The following is a 26,759-nucleotide window of genomic DNA, read 5'->3' as shown; positions in this document are numbered from 1 at the left end:
TATTGGAAAAGTAATTATTTATTATGACAAAAATAAAACTGTTGACTGAAAACAAATGAATGTTACACTGTATTGCACCATGACTGCAAATGAGCCAAAACCTGTCTAAAAGATGAACATTCCAGAGCAAACAGCATCCTTTCACTTGGGTAAGTAGGCATGCAAGCAACTCATTACAGCATAATTGCAGAAGTAAAAAATTATGAGTACCAGTAACCTAAACTTAACATATAGAAGCATTTTATGACAGTAATAAAGTTATTAAAAATTTAAAACATGTCTTTTCAACAACCCACCATTAGAAGAACGTGCTTTGAACCACTTTCAAGAAGTGATGATGTGAATGCATTAATTTGTTTGTTCTTTTAATTTTATTAATGCTTATATATTGAACCAACAGCACACATCTCAGTTGTTTGGTTGGGTTTAAGAAGCACAGTTTGTAGCTCTGAAAGACATTTTTTTCCTCTGTACGATACCAGGGGGCCCCCAGAGAGATCCAATTCATAATTTTGGCCTTATTAACACCATCTTCATTTGACCAAGCTGATTAGCTAAGATATTGTTACAGTGTTTGCAGAAAGCCTGAAGCTTGATGGATAACAATAATTTGTATTTAAACCTTAAGAAATGAACATAAATATAAATAGACACTTTAATGTAGTTTTACATTCTGAGGCAAGAAGTATATAGGGCCTGCTGTTTCCTCTTTAATGCTCTAAAGCACCAATTTATATTAAGATGGCAATGTGTAATTATAATCATTATGTTCTGATAGAACAATCGCAAGAGCAAGGCTGTAACTGCTTTTAGTTTTAGTTTTTGTTTTTTTAACCATGCTCTGTACAATAGATGAATAGGGTAAAATTTATAACTATTACATAATTGGAAATATCATAACCGTCATTTTATTTCACACTTTTAATGAAATAGCAGCTCAACTTTTTAAAAAAGTCAAAATGAAAAGTTTTCATAACTACACTGAACAGTTTACTCCAAGAGAACAAAATAGGGGCTGTAGAATCCCTGCATTTCCTGAAGGAAAATGTAAGAAGATTAAAATGATTATAGTCTCTTATGAAAAGGGCTAAAATATGCAAATAAATTATAAACATAACCAACACCAACTGATAGTCATTTGATATCTTACCAACACTGATGGAAATATATTCACAGTATAATAAAATCAATCAAATTTTAGAGTTTTTCCTTTCCCTTACTTGATTTTAATTAAACTGATTAAATATTGACTATGCACTTGCCCATGTGCTTTAATGAAGACAGTATGTGGATCTGCTACACCATGTTAGCCCTGCTAGTGGTAAACAAGAGTAAAAGAAAACAAAATCTCCAAGGAATGCTATCCCTTAGTTGTGAATTTTGCATATTTCAAATACAGTTTGGGTGAAGGGGATTTTTATGGGATTGTGCAACATCCCACAGACTGGAGCAAAGCACCTTATGGACTGAAAAATGAGGTAATTTTTTAATTAAAAATGTACAAGTTTGTGCAAGAGAACATTTCCATTCTTCTAGAATTTTGTTTTCTATTCCAAAAGATAGGCACAGCACATTTTATTATTTCTCCATTTCTAGGGAAGAAGGTAGATTACTGGTTTATAAAAATGCAAAAGGTGCCACTCTCTGACTACACTCCCAAATTCTAGAAACCTGATCAGTCTTCAGTCCTTTGGTCACATTAAAAATAATATAGGCCATCCAGTTCTATAGTAAAATACTGAATTTTCTAGTAATTTTAAGTCCTTGAATGAGGGCAATTCAGTGTTTTCATTCAAATTTTCTATTGAAGATTTTTTATCTCATATTAATCTTTACTCTCAAGTTCTCTGACTTTTGTTTCTAGGTATGCCTCTAAACCTCCAATTAACATTTCCCAAACATTTCACTAGACCTTATACATTTAAAGCTGATTTTAGGTCTGTGGAACACAATATTTTTTCTACTTTAAATTTAAAACAAAGTAGCTGAAAAAAGATTTTTTTTTATTGGCCTTCTCTATTTAGCTCTGGTTACCTGAAACTCTTAAAAAATACTTTTTGGGAAACTGGCTTTTAGATTTCAGTCGTCACAATAATGCTAAATGAATAAGGATGAGACATTACTGAAAACACTAACCTTGAATATAAACTACTTTCAGATTTATACAGACATTTGTAAAATATTGACATCCTCACTGCACTATCCTTTTCAGTACTGGAAAGTCAAACAGAACTGGAGCTTGGGGCAGCCTCTAAAGCCAATAAACTCTGAACAAACTAACCACTTGCATCCAGTTAGTAAAAGCCAGGAAAATAAGCAAGATATTTTCTAGAAGAGAGTATTTCCAATATACACTGGTGTTTTATAAGTAGATTAAATATCATCTTCTTAGCAATATGGCTTATTTTCTTATTTGCATTGTCAGTAACTATTAGCTCAATTTAAGTGGAGTAGCAGTTACTAGTTGATGCTTTGTTTTCTTATTTGATTGTATTCATATACTAAATGAAATGATAATGAGGTGGGAATCAAATAATAGATAAAAATAAACGTAATTTCATATTACATGTCTTTCCCTCATTTGGTTTGTTTTTTTTGTTTTTTGTTTTTTGTGTTTGTTTTTTAGTTTTTAGTAGTAGTGTATAAAGGTTCAGGATTTTAAAGCCAAAAGATGTGTTGGTGCTCTAGTTTAAGTTCCTCAGTATGGGAAAAATAGTAGGAAGGCCATGAACGATAGTAATTGTCTAAGGTAAAACAGGTCACGGCCAAATTAAGATTCAAACCTACTTCTTTAGATAGCCAGCACAATATTCCACTAGATACAAGTCATCATGCTGTATCTTGAAGTGACTTTACCCTGACAAAATATAAAAGATCCTTTAGAAGGGAACTAGATATGAAATGTTTTGGATCCAAAGCCATAGATGAAAAGTTAGGTTCATTAAGTTGGTCTTCAAAGATAAATGTCAATGGAATTCATCTATTCTAGGTATGATACCAGTACATTTTTCTACTGGTATTGTTTTACATAGTTAAGAATTAAATGAGTGCTAGTCAGAGACAATTCCATTTATAATTTGTCCTAGGATACTACATCAAAAATATTTTTTTAAAAATAAAGCTTTTATTGTTTTAAAATTTTCTTTGCCTTGTGACTCCCCATAACTCTTCAGAGAATAATGTTTACAGCACTGCCTATATCACTCACTGTTTCCATAGGAAAATAATTATTTTCTCTTTATGCTATAGATAATGAAAGTTAATTTATGCTTAATCAAAATGACTACAGCTACAGAAGTAGCATCCATTTTAAAAATGATTTTTAACAATGAAATTTCAATTTATTATCATTCCTCTAATGAATATAGAATAAAATTATACCTTTAAGCATACTACCAAAGAACCTAAAAGCAAAACTTTGTATTTAATCGTGTTATTCAATAGATTATAGATATATTATTTCAAATTTTAAGGAATTAAATTACACTAACAATACAAAATATGCAGTATGTTCCCATATAAAAGGGCTTATTAATTCTAAAAGAGTTCTCAGATGGGCTTCAATAAGAAAGATGGGTTTAAATATGAAGAATGCAACATGTTCAAAATTAAGAAAAATGCCTTGAACTTACAAGGGTAGCAGTTACATTTTAGTTATAACAAAAGGTTTGTTAAAATTTAGTTTCTTTATCTTCAAATTAAAAACAAAATGTAGAAAAATCTCCCGAAAGTAACATGGGTGGATCCCCTGCTTTCCACCACTTATTAGAAACTTCGCTAGGCAATTGAGGGATTGATTGGGGAGAGTGAAAGCCAAACTATTTCATTGTTAAATTAATTACCTGCTAATATGACTTCTAAAGAACAGGTATAATACAAAATTGAGAACTTATCTCAAAATATGAATAAAGGCACTAATCACAAATTTACATTTTTCATCAGACAATATCTTATAGTTGGTTGATTTTCAATAAATGTCAGAATCAATGCTTTAGTGTTAGATACGTGCTTGAGTCAAAATATTCTCTTGGAGTAAAGGGTAATCAGTTTTCATATTACTGTAAGAGGAAATATCTAATGAGAACCTATAAAATACTTTTAAAAAGTCTTACATGAATTTTCTAACGAACTTTTCCCAATCGTTGGCATAAAACCTAGTTGGATGTTGATTTCATCTTCAACACACAGCTAACATAAATTATTTCTAATCCAAAAACAACAAACTGTTTTTCAAAAAGGATTTAGAAAATAAAATAAATTGTATTTTAAAAATCAAATTGAAAACTTGAGTTTATACTAGTAGTTTGACAAAATACAATCAACTATTAACACTTTCAATATAATGCTGATGCGGTAATATAAAAAAATAACCATATAATTTGACAGAAGAAAATGGAGCCAGCCAATCTTATTAGATACAAGAAAGATTTCATAACAACAAATACAGGAATATTAAATATGATTTTTCTCAGGACAGAATTCAGAGAATTATCCTCAGTATTCATGGCTAAACTATACAACCAAGATAGAAATTCTGGCAAAGTGTGCTATCATAATTTCTCCTGCCCCACCACCACATACACACCACAAAGCATCCATATTGATTCATGTCTGCTTTTCTCCCATGTTCTTGATTATGCATTATATTAAAAACAAAATTTATCCTCTACCTGGTATAGAATCACTAAGAAAAAGGTTCAGAACAAGGTTAATGAACAACTGCTTCCCAAAGCCCAGAAAGCTTTCCTCTGGTCATTTCCAGTTCCAGGGTGTGCTACCACTAAACAGAAATCAGAAAAATGCTACCACATTCAACTAAATTAATTAGACTAAATATAATAAATCAAGTATAACTGAAAACAGCAAAATTTAAACCAACTTATGATAAAAAATATTAAAATTAAAGTATTACTTTTGAACAGGTACTGATGTTCTTATGAACACTGAATCCTATTTTTGACCCAGATGAAAGAAAAATACTGTAAAAATAAAGTAGTATTCTCTATGTATGTGTTTTATCCCTTTCATAATAGCAAAATCACACATTTGAAATAAAGAGGATCAAAATTACAATACCTGTCCTCCCTCTTAAGGTATGCACTATTTAGATTATTGTTCATATTAGACGACTGCCTTGAAAATGTTTTAATGCTATCCAATAAGTATACTTTTGCTAGATTATGAGTTTTTAACTGTTTAAAAAATTTTTAAGTTGTTAGTGTATTAAACTTGAGTCTCACAGTAAGATTCTAAAAGCCATGATTAAATTCAGCAGTTTCCTATTATCCAGCAAAAGATTTTAGAACATCAGGCATAATTATACAAATGTCAGTTGTTTCAAGCGTATTACACTACAACCTCAAACAAATTCAAGGAAAGCCATATGGTTTTTTAAGTAATATACTGCTGGTGGTAGAAATGCTGTAATAGATACAATTTCAAATTCTAAGAAATAAAATGAACTGCTTGTATTCCTGCTTTAGCTATTGCCCAAAGCAGATGTGGTGCCCCTTGCAAATGGAATAGTTGAAATTTTTGCTGATAATAAAGTTGTTTGTAATTGATAGTAAAATATATTCCAAGTGTCTTGTTTTAATTTTAGTGCTGGTATGCTTTAGTAACTTCCGATTGTTATATATGCATTGAATAATGTGACATTCTTAAAAATACCAGATTTATTCAAAATATTTACTATCAAAGTTGGGCTTTGAAATAAGTATTTTATTTTGATTAGTTTTTAATCAAAACTAATCCTGTGCTGCAGGCAGAAAAGTGAACTTAATTCTTTTAGATAAATAGCCTACTTAATTTCCATGCTAATAGAAACTTAAAATTATTCCATGACTTGCAATAATGTGGGGGACATTAACTCATTTAAAGGCAGTTCTCATGATGTTTCATCCTCCCCCTTATATATATATCTTCTAGGCATATTTCTGTCTCATATACAATAAGTTCTGTCCAAATGATAAGTAGTTTACAGAGGGAGCAAATATTTAGTGCTGGGTAAGTTTGCAAACAATACCTGATAATTTCCACTACTAGTCTGTCAAGCCAGTAATTATCTGGTGGGGGGAGGGGGCAGTCAAGAAATGAAAGAAACTGGTCATTAAAGTTATTACAATACTTCAGAAAACATTAAACATATGATAAACATTTCTAACAAGGCAGTCGTTGAGTAATTAGAATAAGCAGTCAGAAGAATTCTGTTGCTGAAAATAGTTATACATTATGTTCATCCAACTGAAGATTAGTGCATTAAAAAAAAAGTTAAGAAAAAATCTTTTATGTTCCAGTTCAGCTGCACTTGATTCAAGTGTTGCTCATAGAGGTTTGTGTTGTTATAAATTAAACATGCTGCTGCCTTAGCAGCCAAAGGTACTAGGAAAAATGTTCATGTCACAGAATAAATAGAGAGTCTCTTTCGAGCAAAAAGTTATCTCACACCAATCCGGGAGGTCATCCACTCTAGACCTTGGCATAACCTGAAACAAAAGACAAAGGTATTTTCAAAATGAAAAACTTTATACTTAAAAATTGAAAGCATACTTATTATTTTCAAGTCTTACGCAAAAGTTGGTATTACAGTAATTATTCATACATTTAACTGCCAACATTCAGGTAACACTATAATAAGTATACTTTTTAAGTGTAAGATTATATAAACAAAATGGTACTAATCAGTTGAGATTTGTGGGAAACTGCTTTAGTCTCATCTTGAAGATACAGCTTTGGGGGTTTTGCCATTAAGACTATAACTATCCCACCCCCGCCTTAAGATTAACTAAACTGAGGGCTCAGGGTTCGGGGGTCTCTGCTCCCAGCGGCGAGGTGCGCCTGGAATGGCAGATGTCGCACTGCGTGCTTGGTGGCTTGGTGAATGGATGCGGGAGGAAATGGTGGCCACGTGGCTGAGTGACCAGCCGGGGGTCTCCCACGCTGCAGCCACCTTGCCCAGATCAGGCCTCTGCTGATCCTGATGTGATGCCGCCTCCCTGGTCCTCCTCCTTGGAAACTTGTGCGAAGAGCTACAGCCATTCCATGGCCAGAAGATGGAGGCACCAATATTTGGATGCAGTATACATTTTTACACTGACACTTCTCTGTCTGGACTGATTCCCCTTTTTTTTAAATTTTAATTTTACTGAAGTATAGTTGATTTACAATGTTGTGTTACTTTCTTCCGTACAGCAAAGTGACCCAGATATATATATATATATATAAATTTTTTCATATTCTTTTCCACCATGGTCTGTCACAGAATATTGAACATATAATAGTTCCCTGTGCTATACAGTAGGACCTTGTCATTTATCCATCCTATATATATCCATCCTATATATATGTTTGCCTCTGCTAATCCCAAACTCTCATTCCCTCCCCTCCCCACAACCTTGGCAGCCATAAGTCTGTTCTCTATATCTGAGTCTATTTTTGTTTTGTAGATATGTTGATTTGTATTGTATTTTAGCTTCCACATATTAGTGATATCATATGATATTTGTCTTTCTCTGTCTGACTTACTTCTCTTAGTATGATAATCTCTAGGTCCATCCATGTTGCTACAAAGGGCATTATTTCATTCTTTTTAATGGCTGAGTACTATTCCATTCTTTTTAATGGCTGAGTACTATGTACCACATCTTCTTTGTCCATGCATCTGTCGATGGACATTTAGGTTGTTTCCATGTCTTGGCTATTGTAATGTTTCCCTTTTTTGAACCATCAGACTGTGAATTCATCAGACTGTGAATACAGATGAGATCTTATTCATTTTGATGATCCCAGAACCCAGCGCTAGCACTGAGTATTTATGTTTAATATTAAGATTTATTAATAAATAAATGCTTATTTATGAAAAATTTAAAAAAATTAACTAAACTGAAACCACTAATAGAAAGATGGCAGGAATTTCACCCTACTCTCCTAAATGCTAAAGAATGGAGTGCTTATGGCCTAGTCTTAAAAGTACAGGTCAAAAAAGTCAACATACAGCTATTACATTACAAGCTATTTCTAGTATGAGAAATAATGAGAAGGTCAGTTTGATTTGGAGATAAATAAGTTCCTAGAAATAAACTGGGTAAACCATATATAACACACTGGGTTCTCCTTGGCCTACTATGTCCAATCTCAAATTCTTAGGAAAGGAGGAATACATTAGAATGGCGTTTATCTTAAATGTTTGTTGTTTAGAAGCATGCCTCCCAAAATGACTCCTGATAATAAAGAAGATGCACTCTTGTGGAAAGCTGGGAGTTTAGGCTTAATTAAGCCCTTGCAGAAAACGTGAAATTTTTTTGAAGCTTCCTCTTTCATTCAGGTGACATTACAGTTTTTTCCCAGTTAGTGAATGATAAAAGCAAGAAATGAACAACAACTGAAAATCTAGATTGTGAAAACTTAATTCAAAAGTTTGTTCTTGCCCTTTTTTGGTGAAACATTCCATTTACACTAAACGTTACAAAAAATTTGTCAGTAACTTTGTTAAATTGTAATTTAACAATAGTAATTGACTAAAATTATTCCAACCTTGTAAGCCTGAGACACAATATAAAATCTATCTTTAAGAACAAAAATGGAACAGGATTCAAAGAAGAAAGCAAGTTGGCCGAAAAAAGTTGCAAGAAATTTGAAAGAAGTCATACCTCCGCTCACACTGATGAGTACTTACCCTTCTCCTGTTAAAGCACAGCAGGACTGAATGTGCCATGGATGATCCTTAATTGAACTGAGGGTGAGGTATTTAGAGATTTCAGCTGCTGTCATACACCCTTTCATATCCTGTTTATTGGCGAAGATAAGGACTGCAGCTTTCCGTAAATCCTGCAATCAACATGAAATATTTCTAATATGTGAAATATCACAATTCAAATTAAAGTAATGAAGCAGGAGGATAAAATATGCCCTACTGAACAATTATAATGAAATCTCTCTACTTTAAAATAATCAGGCACTACTATGTAATATAAAAATTTTGTTGAAATAAAAATAAATGACCTCAAATAACCATGATTTAATGATTTACTCTAACAAAGACAGATTAATATAAACTAGATATTAAAAATTATTTTTCTACTATTGGGCCAAATGGGTCAAACTAAAAGTAAAATAAACCTGAATCTGAAATAATGACTTAAAACTATACGAGCAATATTCTAATAGGCAAATACAGTATACACTGCCAAATACTACAGAATTTCTCCAAAATTTAAAGGAGAGTACTGAAGGTAAGGGCTGGGCAATACTTACTACTTAAAGTCTTTGTACAACCTAAGCTCAGTGATTAATGTTCACTGCAGAATTGTTTATACTATCAAAACATTAGAAGTAACTTAAATGTTCATTAATAGAAGAACAGATCAAGTGTGGTATCTTCTTACAGTGAAATACTATGTAGTTGTTAAAAGGAATGAACTAGAGTTGTACGTACTACCATGGATAAATCACTGTGTTGTGCAAAAACCCTCCAAAACCAAGTTACAAAAAGACTACACACACAAACACACACACACAATACCATCATACAAAGTTTTATGAACATGAAATACAATATTCTGTAGAACTGACAAGTACATAAAAACGTAGTAAAAAATATAAAAATACGCACAGGAATAATAATCACTACTTTTAGGATGGTGGAATTCTTTTAGCATTCTCTGAGAGACAAGGGAAGGAAATCAGACTGAAGAGGTCTCATAAGATAATTAATACCTTATGTTGACTAGTGGGTGCATGAATGTGTTTTATTATCTAAGTCTTTCATATATATGAACTATTTAGAATTAAATGATCCCAAATTATTCACTAAAGAATTTTCAGTTATTATAAACTGTAGGGAGGAAAAAAACCTTAAATTTTCCTTTCTCTTGCCTCAATTTATCAGACTTTTAAAGGCATGACTAAGTAGTTCTAACTTAGAAAAATATTTTCAGTAATGGTATTAGTCTCCAAATTAATGTGTTGGGTTTTCTTAAGTTTGAAAAAGTATTACAAATTTTTGACTGCATGACTTTAATCAATTTGATATATAAAACTTTGTTAATGATGAAATAATCAACAGCAGAGGACATTAATCTTTGTGAAAAAGCTAAACCAGTGTACAGATATCTTACTCCATTTGTTTTACGTTTGCTTTTCAAAATTTACCTCGTGAGCCAACATTCTGTATAATTCTTCTTTCGTAATAGCTAGTCGTTCCCTGTCAATGCTGTCAACCACAAGAATGATGAACTAGAAGACAAGTAAAAAGAAAGAAAATTAAATAGGATGTTGAAGTTTTCTGCAAAACTAAGTGCTAGAAGTACTTTCTATTATGACAACATCATCACTATAAAATGGTCCACTGCTTTTTCATCATAAAGAGTTTATATTATACTGAATCACATCAAGCAGTAAAATCCAAATGTTAATAAGAAAAATAACTCAAAACTTCAACAAATAAAAACCATGCTGGAAAAGGTGATGTTTGAATATACAATATGCCCTAATATGTACTAAGATTTATTTTAAAATGCAGGTAAAAAAAGTAATTTTTAAAAAGAAAGTCACAGTAATTTATTCTTTCACTAAAACTTAAAAGTACTCTGTAGTCATTCAAGCAAACAATAATTATTTAAGACAGTCTCCTGCCTATTAGAAAGAAGTTAGTTTCAAAGAAAAAGAGAAACACATTTTTAAAACAACTAATGAATAAGACATTTTTACATAAAATATCAACAATAAAAAGGCAAGAAAAATGTGGTAAATAGAAATATATATATACTTGGTTGTTAATAATACTCTAAAGAAGATGCAGGTGAAATTAAAGAAGAGTGCAAAGAGAACAGGAGAAAGCTATTGGTAATGGTGTAAATGAAAAAAGGTGTGTTACACATTCAAAATAAAGCATCTTTGATAAGAAAAATAAGAAGATACAGTGAGAAAGGGCCCCTAAATTGAAAATTTTATGCAGAAGAAAAAGTTAAGAAATGAGATTAAGTGGTTTTGAGGGTTATAGAAGAGGAGTGAGTAAAATAAACAGACAGGAAGGGTAGAATCAGATTGTTCAAATGACTTTACAATTAGGGAAAGAGACAACTAGAGTAACCTGAATATAAACTAACAAGGGCTTAGAAAGAGATAAAAGGAAAGAAAATAGAGGGGATAAATATAAGAAACATGGCAAAGTCAGAATAGACAGAATATGGGGAAGTAACTCTAAATTAATGAGAGGAAGGTGTCAGAAATTAGTCAACAACTGTAACTTGCTGTATTAAAAGGGAGACATTTCAGCTTTTGGATGATGCCTCCATGCAAAGAATTTAAGAAGCAAGATAAGAAGGGTGAACAAAGTGGTCGGAGAAACACCACATAGATAAGATCCCTACCTGGAATCTAAGACTGCAGATGCTGTGTGCCATGCTGGTGTGCTACATGAAAGGTCAAAGGATCTTTGTAGTAATTTTGATATTCTTGTAGAAATAGTTTATAAGAACATTTCATATAAATGGCGTCACTAACAATGTATGTCTTTCTGGACCCATGTGAAATCTTCTAGAGTGTTGATAATTTCAAAAAACTACCATTTAGTAATGCTATCAATATACATGGATCAGTTAGAACCAACTTTGACCTATTCACCAAAGATAACTGCTCTTTTCACACTTGGGGTTAATTCTGAGCTCTGAAAAATAACAACAGTTATGCTAAAATGTTGTTCTTCCCTCACTCTCTAACACATTTTAGTTTCAGAACGTTATTTTACTGTAGAAATATATATTAAACTAACCTATAACCATAAATATTAGCTTACCAACCTATCCTCCCCCGCAAATAGAAAAAAAATTAAGTGCTGCCACAGCTGCTGGTTATCTACGATATGCCATCTGGTTTGACCAGTCATACACTGCACTGGAATATATACACACATACACGTAGGCTATTACAATATAAATCTAGAGGAATACATGTTTTTTATTTTAAAAGGCAACTTATTCACCAAAAATTCCTTGCATCAACACTTCCACCTCCTCTGCAATCCCCCTCAAAAAAAAAAAACCAAGTTTTAAGAGGTTTCATTATAGAAAAAGTAATTGGTTTGGTGTACCTCTTTGAAAAGAAAAATTATAGATGCAATTGTGCATTAGTATTCCTGAAGATAAACCTCTCTCAATAGCACTGCCTGGTTTAAAAAAAAAATCTGAGAAGAAATAAAAACAGATATAGAAGATATTCCAGATTTGTTCCCCAGGTTGACTCCAATGATGAAAATAAGTGACAGTGAATGCTAGGGGGATGGCTTGCAAATCATTTGCTTTTTAATTATAATCTCACCAAAAATTTGAATGTGCAATTCATGTTATTTGAAAATCCTATATTAAATTATTCTTAAAATATTTTATTCCTCCTCTAACTAACTAGGGCCTCTTATAAAGTTGGGGAAAGTTATGTAATTTATCTTAGTGTCCGCTTTCTCCAACAATGGAGAGATTATAGTGTTGCCCTGAGGATGAATTGAGAGAGCCTGACAACAGTAAGCACTCCACTAATAATAGCTCCCATTACTCTTCTGACTTGCCTTTTTTCTTTTATTTGAAAACCTCAAATTCCTTACAAAAAACGATCTTATTAAAAGGGAGCTGTCACTATGCCTTATGTACAGCCTATCTATCTTCTGGGTTTACCCCTTAGTTCTTTTCATTCAAATTCAGAAGTAACTTTAGTATACCTCTGTGTTTGAGTAATACGTGTTCCAGGATGATCGCAGTGACTCTTGACCACCAATATCCCACATAAGAAAATGAGTGTTCTTCACAACTATTTCTTCAACATTGCTTCCTATGGTTGGAGATGTATGAACCACTTCATTCATTAAGCTGTTAAAAGACACCATAAAAACTCTTTTGTAAATCTTGAGAAACTGAAGCATGTTTTATCTCTATTTTTATACGAATCAATCTTCCTTACCTGCACGAATGATGGTAATCACTAGCAACAAGACTAGAACCTTGGAGAACATTTGTGCAAACAAATACCTAGACAAAGAACAACTCCTGAAGAAAGGCAGTTTTTTTGTTCTCTTAATGGAATAAACTACAGGCTTGATCTGGATAGAAGGGAACTGTGTGGTGTGAGTTTGCATTTTCGTGGCCAAAATGCCAATAACCCCATGCCCTGTTATCAGTTAGAGCAGAACCAATCCCCCATCCTGAAAGAGCAAGTTTCCAGGTGACTGTGTCATCAACACTTGCAGAGTAGTAACCACTGAATAGCAGGCTATCATTTTAAAGACTCTCTATGTGAGAAAAGACACTTGGCTCAACCATAAAAATCAGTGCATGCCTATTAACCAAAACTACAGTCTATGGGCAAATGAAAATTTATTTAGAACACTGATGCTCATATCACATGTATTATCATAATCATTGGTTAAGCATTAATTCATTCAACAAATACATATTTGCCTATAACATGTCAGTACTATGTTGGAAGAAGCTTGCAACTCTCATTTGGGTTTAATATATGTATTTTTGAAGCTGTGTGCAAAATTATTTCAACAATGACAGGTTTCTGAAATGTTTATTTCTAATGTCCAAAGACTGTGTCAATATTAAATTACATAATGGCCAATGAATGAATGTTTTAAAGAAAAACAAGTAGTTATTCAACTCTGAAACAACAAGCCATAAGTTCGTGGCTTTTTAGCAGAGTAGCTGAAAAAAACATTAAGTACTGCTTAATTGAAGTATTTCTGGAGAGCTGTCAGCTGATGTACTTAAGATGAGGTGGGAAGAGATAAGAAGCTCGCAGTGGAGCACTGTATTTTATAACTATTTGTTAAATGCCTGGGACACAGATCCATTTCCACTGTTTAACAAGGATCATTTCATTGGCACTGAAAGGATAATGGGAGGTTGTCTGACAAGTGGCTGTTAAAAAATTTCCTTAAAGTATTAATGTATTTCTCTGAAAGTCTTAAGCCTCTCCCTGTTGCAAGCTACCAAAGCAATATTTTCAGGGGCGATCTTCATTTCTTTTGATTTGACAAGTCTGGGTATGTTAAAGAATTCCAGAACTATTAGTCAGGAGAGTAGCAATAGCTTCCTAGATCGATATCAATCTATTTACATGGACTTCAGTGGGGGAAGAACTAAGCGAAATGTACTTTATTCCTTCCTTCCAGCACTAGAATGTGTGCTTCATTTATTTTTAGTTTAATATTAATTCTTTCTTTCAAGGCTGGAAAAAGATGAATGTTTTTGACTGTAGCAAACATACAGCAGTTTACCTTACTCACTTTTTAATAAATTTTGTGTTTGGTAAAACACAAAACCATGTGTTTAAGTTTTCCCATTATATTATAATGGTATCTCATTCTTTTTAATGATACAAAATTAGCTCCAATAACAAAAATAATAAAAACTGTTTAAATAAACACCCATACTTACAATTGATAAAGAATGGTGGTTTTCCCTGCGTTATCCAGTCCCACTATAATTACTTTGTGTTCTACAAAAAGAAAGCAAACCATAAGCATTTAACACTGCTGCATACTTCAATTACATGCTTTCAACAATGATTGTTAGTTAGCTCTCTAATGAGAATCATTCACTGGATGTTTATTCCTGGAATAAGATACCAGAAATAAAGAGAACTTCATGATGTCAAGGCTACTTGCCTTAAGTGAGGCAATCTATTATGATGTTCTCTCTTATAAAAGAATGAGGGAGATGGCTAAGAGGGAGGCACAAGAGAACTCTGTCACTTTTGCTGAGTTTGGGGGGGAAAACCCAAATACTAAACTTGACGAGACATTATGACTTAAAATGTAAGTAAAAAAAAAAGTGTTTTACACACCTGCTTGCCCTCTCTACCAATCAGATTAGCTTTTTATCAAGTTGTTTTTACAGCCAGATGTTTTCCAACCTACATGTACCAAGATTTTTTCTTTTCACTTTAAAATACAATTGAAAACATAAAACTAAAGAGTTTTCCCTGTCAATAATAAGACACATAATTTCAACCAGTTTTCATTCCTTCCATTAATTTACAGATAAATAAGCAATTACTTAGTCTTCAAGGCTTTTTCAATCTGGGTTTTATAACTCTTTTGAGCAGATACTCTTTCCACTCTTTGTATACAACAAAACCTCTTCAGTTCCCTCTGGTGCCATGGGCTAAAAGTATCATTTCTTTCATAAGGATTTTTAAGGCCCATCTAATTATTCTGTTACTTGGTAGATATTTTGAAACGTCCTTAGAACTCAGAGGTCATCTTTTCTAGATTTTAAACTATACAGAATACATTGAAGTTTCCTCTTCCCCAGGACAGAATGCTTAAAAAGTTACTAGTGAAACTCAGCAGGGTATGCAAGGAAGTCACCATAAGAACCTCTGCACATAATCAACTGATTTGTAGTGAATTTGACACATTTCATACCAGATCCCTGCTGCTCTTGTTAACCTCTAATGAATATCAAAATTCTGATTATACATCTGATCAAATATCAGCTGATATTCCTAAAGTATCAATATTGCATCAGTCAAAAAGAGGAGCCATAGTTCACAGACAAGTTCTTATATGACAAACCATCTTTCTATCTTCTCATGACCTGCATGCTGTAGGCACTGTCTATACTAATGCAGGACAAATGACATGGTCCTCTGGAAGGGCTATTTTCACTATGGCAGGCGCTACTTTGTAAAAAAAGAAATAAAACTTGTTTGCTTATTATAACTCACTATCATTCTCTCTTTCTGACTCTTTTGATTTGTATCCCCTAATTTCTAATGGAGCCAATCGAAGTGTTGCCCTGTTTCTGTCCCTTACAGTGTAAGAATGAGAGCACTCTTATCAGTGGAGGAAAAAACATTCTAAATTTTGGTGAAATTTTGGTGACAGCTGGAAACTCCACCTATCCAGGATCTGGAGACCACGTGGTCCCAGCGGCTTGAGAAGGAAGCCACTAGTATAAAGGTAATCTCAACCTGGGTGCAGATACTCCTGCTGGGAGGAGGGAATGGCAAGATAGTACCAGATAGTACCATCATTGTTGAACTCAAGTGAACACCAGGGCCATTTTCAAACATGCCTGCCCCTGGCTTCACATTTGTATTATAATGATGATCACAGTACTGAAGGCCTGTGATGGTAAAACTCATAAATAATGCATCATTTTGAAAGATTGGTCCCCAGTTTAAACTAAGTCAGGAATGACAAACCCTGAATGTAGATAGAGTATGAATTTCATTAAAGTTTCAAATGTTTGATTAACTTAAGGTTTTTTAAGGTGACTTTTCCTCCTCATTGATAGGAAAGTTAGGGGTTAAGACAAAACACAAAATTTCAACTCTGTCTTATGATGAAGGTATGTATATCTATCCTTCAGGTAAACTGAGACCTATCTTCTGATGTTAAAATTGAGTTTATATAAAAAAGCACCATTAACAATAAAGGAACAGCTAAGTGCTTAAAAGCATGAAATAACCAGAAGTTTATTTTAAATCTTTTCTTTGAAAAATGTCTTTAACATTATCTATACAATAAGAGTAAAATCAAGTTCAAAGAGCATTTACTAAAAAACCAAGTACAAAATAAAAGCTGTTTGTACTCTATGCACAACTGTAATTCTTCCTTCTTTTTTCAAATGCCTCTGTTGTACTTAGCGGCTACTTGAGTATGTCAGTGACCAAAGACTTCATTCAGTTCACAAATGTTAGTAAAGTTTTTACCTATTCAAGGAACAATGAGAAAAATATGGAAAGTGACACATATTCTCCTTTTATTGAAAATAAAATTAATATGTTGCTTTAAATGTCCCCAAGTGGTGTCTAGATTAATCAAGTATAAAGTTTCTTGAAGGTATCATTGAATCACAGTGCTCTATCAAATTTTCACATCAATACATACCAAAAGCATAACTACGATCACACAGTAGTGCATATTACTTGATGTTAAAAGGGGGCCCTCACGCTTGAAAAACATGACACGGGGTGCTTGTTCTGTACTGCTGTCTTTCTGGTTGGGCATAATCAACAGGCCATATACAAATCTTATTTTATGTACTGAAACACAAAAGATCAACTAAACTATGTAACTGTCAGAGTGATTTCCTATAGAGTAGCTTTGATAAAAACAATTTCCTTTGCCTGTCATAATTAACTAAAGCAGATGTGGAAAGATGGTTTATTATGTATTTATCTAATAGGTTAAAAAAAAAACTTTCAAAATATATCAGTTATGGTTCAAGTCAGTCTCGAATTAAGGTGAGAAAGCCTTTATGCCAAAGGTCAAATTGTGAATTGCTGCCACTGAGAAGAACATGAAACGTTTTAACATCATTTTTATTTACAGAGCAGGAAGCAGAGATTTCCATTTCACTAAAATTGAAATTTCTAAAGTTATGAGGAGAAAATTATACAATTGTATACTTTTACAACTTCAACTGCTCCTCAATATGTGTATGTAAGCCATATATTCTTAACTTCCAACTCTTCAAATTACTCTCCATGAAAACAAAATATTTAGTTGATGGATTGAAACAGTTATTTCTCAGTTAACCTTAAAGAGGGCAAACTATAACATGGGTAATATTAAATTCTTTATTTAGAACGGACTTCACAAATGTAATTATAGAAAATTTACTTTTTCCCAATGTTTTCCAATAACATTATGAAAAAAAATATGATGTTAGAGTAATAGGCTGACCATGCTTAGGGGTAGGAATGTGTGTGTTGGGGACGGGGTGTGTACAATTTAAGACGATTTGTGGATAGCTGAATAATTTTGGGTTAAGCATTACCGTAAGAATCAGTTATAAGGAATCCAAATGTTTTAAAAGTATGTCTGCAAACCACGAGATGGTCACTTTGGGCATCTTATTTCACGAGAAATCTCTTCCAGGAGACCAAGCTGCACCTCTCCTCACAACAAAGGTGTGAGAAGAGTATTTCCAGTGTTACTAACGATGCATCTCCAGAGCCCAACACAAAGCAAGTTTATTTACATCAAATGAAGGAAAAGGTCCCATCACAGAGCTTTTGTTTAATTTTGACCAAGTGTTTACACATAAGTTTCTCTATTGGCTTGGCTTTGGTGTTTAGTCTCTTGGATTTCCTTAAAAGCTGGCTTTACTTTTCTTTTCTTTTCTTTTTTTTAGGGAAGGCATAAAGACATAAATACTATACAGGATGAAGCTTCAAAGAAAATTAGTAAGCTCACTTGCTTGTAGACAAATACAGGTTAAATGGCTAACAAGAAAAATGATGAAAAAGGAACTTCAAAAAAAATAAGTAGAAGAAAAAAAAGTTTCTCCCTTTACCCAATTAAAAAAATTCTTTTATAAACTCTGTTTGTAGTTTTAGTACAGATACCAAACAAATAGAATTTGTAGTTTTACAATGAAAACAGACTAACATGAGAAAAGCATTAGAGAAGCACTAAATATTGGCAGTGTTAATAAACTGTGAAATAATATGTTAACATTTATTTTATCATGTTAAAATTGGATATTGTTAAAATGTATGACAAAATGACTAACTTTTAATTTTGAGATATAAGATAGCCACCCAAATATCATGAAATAGGGATTGCTACCTTCTAGATACATAATACCTGCACTAAAATTGTTATATAATGAGAACAAGCCCTATGTGAACAGAGTATGTAAACAGCTATATAACTAAACAAATAAAAATGCCCTATGCCAAATCTGGTGACTTAAAATTTGAAATATTGCATTTACAGAAAATAAGTTTGCATTATTGCAATAGGTAGGTAGTAAAATGTCAAGAGGATATGATGTCACAACCTGAGACCTGAAGGCCTGGACAGCAACGAGGAGCAGTCTGCCTCTTGGAAAGAACAAAAAGAAAGAAAAAGGAGAGCTATAAAAAACTCTGTCTTATATTATACTAATTATAGAATCATAAAATATCATAGCTTAGAAGAGACTGCAGAACGTGAGATCTACTCCTTCTCTCCCACTTCTTCATCAACAAATGTGTTACCTATATGGCAACTTTGAGGAACCCAGGTCTCCAAAAATGCACAAAACTACTGACCTGGGCCACCTTGCATATTTTACAGATAAAGAAATTACAGGCCTATGAAGTTAAAAAAAAAAAAAAAATCAACCCAAGATGCTATTTTCAGCAAAAATACACTTCAGGAATGAAGGAAAAAAAAGACATTTTCAGATAAAAGAAAACTAAGAGAATTCATTTACCTGCAAAACCACACTACAAAAATGGTAGAGTTCTTCAGCTTGAAAGGAAATTCACAAGATGGAAATTCAAAACATGAAAAATAGTAATGTGGGTAAATATAAGAGAAAATTTTACCCTCTCTTAAAACTTTAAAGAACATGTGATTGTCTATGGCAAAAATTATAACACTGTATTGTGCAGTTTATAACATATGTAGATACAATACAAATAACATGTAAGCTGTATGGTTATAAATGACAAGGGAAGAGAGTATCCAACTACATATACAGTCTCAAGGTTCTTACACTTTACAAGTGTTACATTATTAACTCTAAGTAGACTGCAAAAAGGTAAGAATGCATGTTGCGATCCCTAGAAGAACCATAAAAATAATGTGAAAAGGAATTGCTTAAAAAGTCAATAAATAAATTAAAATAGAATTCTTAAAAAAATTAACAGTCAACCCAAAAGAAAGTAGGATAGGAAGAATAGAGTAATAGCAAAACAAACACAGATGGGACAAACAGAAAACAAATGATAAAACAGTATACCTTAACATTTCACCATGCCATAAATCTAAGCACACTAATAAATTGGATAAACATTCCAATTAAAAGGGAGAGAATTTCACACCAGACAAAATAAACAAGATCCCAACATACGCTCTCTATAAGAGATACACATAAAGATATAAAATATCTAAACAAAATTAACAACCACCTTAACCTAATAAACATTTATAGAACATTGCAGACAAATGCAGAATGCACATTCTTTTCAAGCGCAAATGGTATATGCACCAAAACAGACCATTTAGATGAACTATAGAAAGTCTCAATAAATCTGGGGGGGGAAAAGAAAGGAAAGCTTACAGAGCGTGTTTCTGACCACAATGGAATTAAATTTGGAACCAAAAATAATCTATCAAGAAAAACAAATATGTGGAAACTATAACAACACTCATAAATAAGCCATAGTTCAAAGAAGAAATCAAAAAGAAAAAATTTTTGAAATGTTTCCAACTGAATGAAATACAATATATTAAAATCTATGGAATAAAGCTAAGGCAGTACTTAAGAGGAACATTTACAGCTGTTTATATATGAAAGGAAAAAGAAACGAAAACAATGATGTTTATATATGAAAGGAAAAAGAAAGAAAAACAATGACACCCAGCTAACCCTTAAGAAGGTGGGGGGAGGGGAGTAAAGCAAACTCAAAGTAAGCAGATGGAAGGAAATAAACAACGAGAATTAGTAAATTAGAAAACAGAGAAACAATAGAGAAAATTAAAATCTTTTCTTTGAAAAGATTTAACAAAACAAAGATGGGACTGACACCACCTTTAAAATTTACCGTGAAGTCACTGCAAGAGAAGAGAAAGTCTAGAGATAAGAATCATCTGAGTTTCAACAAAAACTCCAAAGTAATTCACTGGTAAAGAAAAGTCTTCAGTAAATTATACTGGGACAAGCAGATATCCGTGTAAAAAGATAATGAAGCCCAACCCCTATGCACATCATAACCTCAAAATAATCTGAGATGGCTCACAGACCTAAGCATAAAAGCTAAAGCTTCTAGGTGAAAGGAACAGGACACAGAAAGTAACAGCCATTAAAAAAAATAATAATATATAGAGAAATTAGACTTCACCAAAACCAAAAACTTCCACGCAGCAAAAATCGCCATTAATAAAATGAATAGGGAAGCTGCAGGCTGGGGGTGGGGATGGGGGTATATTCACAAAACATATCTGACAAAAGACTCAATTCTGGGATATAGAAATAATTATAAAGAATAACTTTTTTGACCCAAAAAAAAAAAAAACTGGCAAAGGATTTGAACATTTTGCAAAGGAAGATATACAAATGGCCAATTAGCACATGAAGAAGTGTTTAACACCCCAAAATCATCACAGAAATGCAAATTAAAACCAAAATGAGATAATAACAGTACACATCCAACAGAATAGCTAAAATTAAAATACTGGCAACGAAGCCTCAAATGTTGCTGGTGAAAGTATAAAAATGGTATAACCACTTTAGAAAACAATCTAACAGTTTCACAATATTATAACTCATCATGATGCAAATGAATAGACAACTGTGGTATATTCATGCATGGAATTACTTATAACAGATCTATGGGGAAAGCTTCCAGTGTGAAGGGCTAATATAAAAATAAATAGAAACAGAAAAAAAAAAAAAAACTAAGACACTTAGAAGACAGCATTATGAAGCAACGCCACAAGAATAAAAAAACTTAGCAAATAAAAAGTTTTTATAAATTAGAATTATGATAGCTGAAAATAGTCAATAGGATTGGAAGACAAAGGAAATATCCCAGAACTCAAAAAAAAAGAACCAGAAAAATGGAAAAGGATAATTGATAATCAATTTAGTGCCATATGACCAATAAGATTTCCAGAAAAGTAGAGGAAGAAATCCTAAATTTAAGAAAGGAAGGAAGGAAGGGAGGGAGGGAGGGAGGGAGGGATGAAGGAAGGAAAGAATTCCTACAATGGAAAAAGGTGCAACTTTGTGTTGAAAAGGTCCAATGAATGAAGACACAATAAGGCACACCTCTTTCAAATTTAAAAATACCAGGGATAAATGGAAAATTCTAATATCTACTACAAAGAGAGGGAAAAAATCAGAAAAGAATGATACTGGTCTTAACAACACTGGAAGCTGGAGGACAATGACAGTACCTTCAAAATTCTGAAAGAAACGTTTTCAACTTAACTATATCCAGCCCAATTATAAATCAGAAGTGAGGACAGACCAATATATCTTCAGATATTTGGAATCACAAAAAAAATGACCACTTTGGGCAACTTTGCAGGAAATTTCTGAAGGATGTACTTCATCAAAGTAAGGGTAAAGCAAGAAAAACGTAAGTTCTAATAAAACAGAAAAGCAAAGGAAATTCCTAGAATGATAGCAAAGACAAGTCCAGAACAGCTGTGTGGCAGGCACAGAGGAAAAACAGGTCCAATTTGGAGCAGGATGGAATACTGAGGGGGCGGGTAGGAAAGATAAATCATCTGATAGGTGTGATGTGTGGAAACTGTACAGAGAGCTTTTGGATGGCACGAAATGACTTAGCCAAATGTACAAAGAAAACTAAGGCAATGAGATATGATTATGTACTCTAGGGGGAAAAAAGCTGTAGAAAAAAGGGAAACATAATTACAGCACATTGTGGCTCAGTAGTAACAAAACTTTATAGTCACAAAAATGAAAAGATAGAGTGTGGATTAAGCCAAAATACTATACTGGGATAAAAAATATGTTATATGTTGATTATATCTCAATTCTTAAAAAAAAAATTACAATGTTTAAAATTTCCACATACGTATATTATCCAGAAATGTGGAAGTATATGTTGGGAAAAAAGTTAAGAGATTAAAGAGATCTGACAAACACACATCATTTTCAGACTTTAGCATTATATAACTTTTTAAAAAGAATATGTATGTGTTACTTCGATATAAAATTTTTATGTTTGAAAAACAAAACAAAAAATTGAACAAAAGCTTTTGTATTGGGGATATAACAGCGAATAAGACAAAGTTCATGCCTCAAAGAGTTTATTTCTATTGAAACAGACAACAAGTAAACAAATAAACTTATATGATTACAGGTAGTGATAAACGTTACTCAGAAAAACAAAGGGTTAAGACATAGAGACTGAATGTTGGGGAGGTAAGAGTGGTCAAGGAAGGAAAGGGCTCTCTGAGGAGTGACATTTGATCAGAAGTCTGAACCATTTGAAGGTATGAATAAAGCGGGTTCTGGAAAACAGGGAGCAGACAGTGGTAAGTTTAAGTTTGGTGTGTTTGAAACTAGCAAAAAGAACAGAATTAAGAGCAGAATACTAACAGGAGACATCAGATGTAAGCCATCAGAAGTGAAGAACAATAACGATGACATACAAATTGGATATCAGTGCTCAAAATGATACCATGAAATTCACCAATGAGAAAGAAATAATGAGATAATGAAATTAAGTTAAAATGTCATTGTTTTTGGTTCTGAAAATGAACTACAATTAAAATCATATTCCATTCATTCTTAATTCTGGATAAAACAAGAAATAACTGACAGAAAAAGACCAAGGTCTGTGAAAGTTTAAAAAGAAGTTTAAAAAAAAGGAACGCTCAACTTCTGAGGTGAATCTAAAGATAGATATACACGTATGTATTTTATATAGGCATAACCTCATTTTATTGCACTTTGCAGATATTTCGTTTTTTACAAATTGAAGGTTTGTGGCAACCCTGTGCTATCAGATGACAGCAATTTTTAGCAATAAAGTATTTTTAAATTAAGATATGTACATTGTTTTTTAGACATAATGCTATTGCACATTTAATAGACTGCAGTATAGCCTAAACATAACGTTTATATGCACTGGGAAACCAAAAAAATGGTGTGACTTGCTTTATTGCAATATTCGCTTTATTTTGGTAGTCTGGAACCGAACCCACAGTATCTCTGAGGTATGCCTGTACAACACACATAAACAAACACAAAGATATATACAATAATATCTGCAAAGATAATCAGATTTGAAATTATTTCCTTCAATTGATAAGTGCATTGAAGTAATCAGTCTTCTAGCTTAAAATCAAGCAATACAAAATCACAGAGACTAAGAACGTAGTTCGTAACAGCTTTATTTAGACGATACATGCTTTAGTATACTTATTCCCAGAAAGGTATCAAATTTATGAGAAGATGCTTGGTGCTCTAAAATACTACAGGGAAAAAATGTTGGAAGAAAGATAAGGGAAAGGAGTATTTAAGGTAATATAAGCCATCGTCAACTCTGCCTGTACATTTGAGTCATCTTGGCATTGATGCCCAGGGCGCTCCACCCCATTCTGATTTAACTGATCTGAGGTGGGGCACTGGGCATACTATGTGACCAAGACTGAGTGATTTGAGTATCACTGGATTAGATGTGTCACAGTGGTAAAAATGGAAAATGCTGAGATTGTCAGGTGATACATATCGAAAGTAAAAATACAGGACTAAAGTATCAATCTGATCACATTATTCCCCTGCTTTAAAAACAACATACATGACCAAACTCTAATGGCTCAGCTCCCATGGCTTGCAGTTCAACGTCTTAGTCTACACACAAGGCCCTCTGTGATCTGGTTCTCCTAGCTACCTCTCCAACCTCATCTCCTCTGACTCCCCCACAGGCAAACTAAAATACAGCCAAACTAAACTATTTTCAGCTTCCCTCAATGCACCAAACTATTTCATTCCTCTCCCATTTGCGTATTAGTCCTTCTGCCTAGAATAACATAGCATGCCTTGTAAACACCTACTTACCGCTAAAGTTCAAGTATACCTTTTTTTGTAAAGTCTTCCAGGAACCACCTGAGAAAAAATCAATCACTTCCTTCTTGTTGACCATCACCATGCTTTTATACATACCTGTGAAATAATTTACCATGCTGCATCTTTTTTTCCCCAATCCGTCTCATTTACTGATTCTTGAGTACTTTGAGAGCAAGTAACTATGTAACTTTTCTGTATTGTAACCTTTGCCGTCTGCTAGGCCTAACTCTGATGACTGGGTTAAGGCCTATGACTAAATGTTAGTTGCATGAATAAATGGGAATAAAATGACAGAATAACCACTATGTAGTTCTAAATTTTCAACAAGGAAGTTAAAGGGAAAGAAAAATTCTAAACAGTAATGGGGATTTACGAGGACTAAACAATTATGTGACTACAAAAGTAGCCCATGAATGTCTTTCATCATCTGCCGAATTTTCCCTCTACATCCTTCATTCCCTTCTAGTCTGATTAAGAAAGACTAAAAAAAAAAAAACAAAAAGATAAACAACAGTAATAAAACAGAGAGGAGAGAAAAGGGAATGGGACAAGTTACACAGGGAGAACCAACGACTTTGGTAATGTTTTATTTCTTAAACTATGGGAAAAGATAAGCAGGTGATTATTAATCTTTATACTTTTAAACATGTCTTAAAAAGCTGCTTTACATAGTAAATTCATGTAACAAGGATTAGAAAATATAAGCTACTGAAAAAAATGTGTTAAATTTATGGATAATATCTATATGGAGTTAAACTCTGGCCACTTTGAAATCACTTGATAAGTGCTATCTGCAGTAATTTCGTTTATACACACACATGTATATGCGTATACATGTATATGCGTATGCATATATCTATCTTTATTAACTTGTAACCTTGAAAAAGGCTATTTTAGTATTCTTATCGACCTACGGAACAAGTGACTAAAACCATTTCATTCTGTTCATAACTTCTTAAATCCAGAGAAAAAATACCGCATTAGCAGTAAAAAATTGGTATCATCATAAAACACTGGCTTTTATTACGCCCGGGTATTAAATGCAAAATGAAACTATTTGAGTTTTAAAACTGGTTTCAGTTTCTGAGAAAACACTCCGTTAAAAGAATGACTAAAACTTTACCTATTCCCGGCCCTTTCTGTCTGGGTATTTTCTCTCTTCAGAAGCCATCACATCTCATTCACTCTGACTCAGAACAGGTTTTACAACTTCTTGGCCCTTTGGACTTGCAACTTTTAGACGTCTCTGAACCAGTTCTAGACTAATTACGGATACGCAATATCCTACATAGAAACAAAAGCATTTCGTTTTCCAACATCGAAGAAAGGAATAAAGGGTTTAGGACGAAGATTTCCAGAAACCGGTGTATCTCAATAGGACAACTCATTCCCGAGTCCTGGAAAGCAGGCGAAATCAGAGAGAACGTGAAGGCGCACTGGCTTAAAGAGCAGGGCGCAAAACAAAAAAGCATTAGTAATTAAAAAAAAAAAAAAGTTGATTGCTTTCTGGGTGGACACTTATCCTGGGGCAAGACTTAGGATGCTTAATAGAGATGGAAAAGGCCCTCCAAGTGCCTCCGGGTATCATTAGGTGGTTTCCGCTTTCCTTCGCTAAAATCCCCAAATTCTTGGTTTGGATCCAGGGACACCAAATGCCCCCTTTTCTGACATTCCATTTCTCCCAACCATCACGTTGCACCTTCTTCCAGCCTAAAATAGTGAGTTTCTACCCACCTCCTCGACTAAGTCACTTCTCTGAGTCTCAGAACGTTTGTGTCCACCTAGAAACCTGTCTCCCCTCGGCTGTCCCCTTCGGGGGCTAGACCCTCTGCCTCGGATTCGAGCCGTTGCGCAGCTCCATCCTTCTCACCTTGGTTACAGAAGAGGCTCCACAGTTTAGCGAAGATCAGCCCCATCATGAGCACCTGGGCGGGCCACGGGGTTCCCTCAGCAGCAGGTGCCGCTGCGCCGGGCCCCCCACCGCGGCGCTGGCCGTGGGGAACCAAGGAGAAACCGACTGGGACCACGCGGCGACAGCACTGGTTGGCGGAGAAGCCGCGATCGGCCGCTCAGCTACCCGTCAGAAAACGCCGTGCCGAGTCCCTGCCCGAGAGTCCTTTGTTCGAGTCCACTGAGCCCAACGCCGACCCGTAGTCCCTTCGGTCTGAACCCACCTACCCACCAGAGCCTCAACCAGCCCCAAGCCCCGCCTCC

The 26,759-nt window shown here is 33.7% G+C and overlaps 1 protein-coding gene across 3 annotated transcripts; it reads right to left on the bottom strand.

Annotated features, from left to right (window-relative positions):
- ARL5B (ARF like GTPase 5B) lies at positions 1-26,759 on the bottom strand. 3 transcript variants are annotated; one of them, XM_082385719.1, is made up of 8 exons: positions 26,416-26,735; positions 19,209-19,246; positions 18,792-18,834; positions 14,430-14,490; positions 12,710-12,857; positions 10,150-10,233; positions 8,675-8,826; positions 1-6,485 (listed from the first exon to the last, which is right to left on the bottom strand). In XM_082385719.1, exons 1-8 carry the CDS (start codon positions 26,462-26,464, stop codon positions 6,437-6,439), a joined length of 624 nt encoding a protein of 207 aa, XP_082241845.1. In that variant the 5' UTR covers positions 26,465-26,735; the 3' UTR covers positions 1-6,436. The 3 variants fall into 3 exon arrangements, with proteins under 3 accessions (XP_082241845.1, XP_082241846.1, XP_082241847.1); XM_082385720.1 differs by lacking the exons at positions 18,792-18,834; positions 19,209-19,246 and having other exon boundaries at positions 26,416-26,759; XM_082385721.1 differs by lacking the exons at positions 18,792-18,834; positions 26,416-26,735 and having other exon boundaries at positions 19,209-19,245.

This window comes from Balaenoptera borealis (genome assembly GCF_965194805.1).
Source record: "Balaenoptera borealis genome assembly, chromosome: 3".
NCBI classification, from domain to species: Eukaryota; Metazoa; Chordata; class Mammalia; order Artiodactyla; family Balaenopteridae; genus Balaenoptera; species Balaenoptera borealis.
The sequence above is the reverse complement of the archived record's forward strand: the minus strand, read 5'-3'. Positions and strand labels throughout refer to the sequence as shown.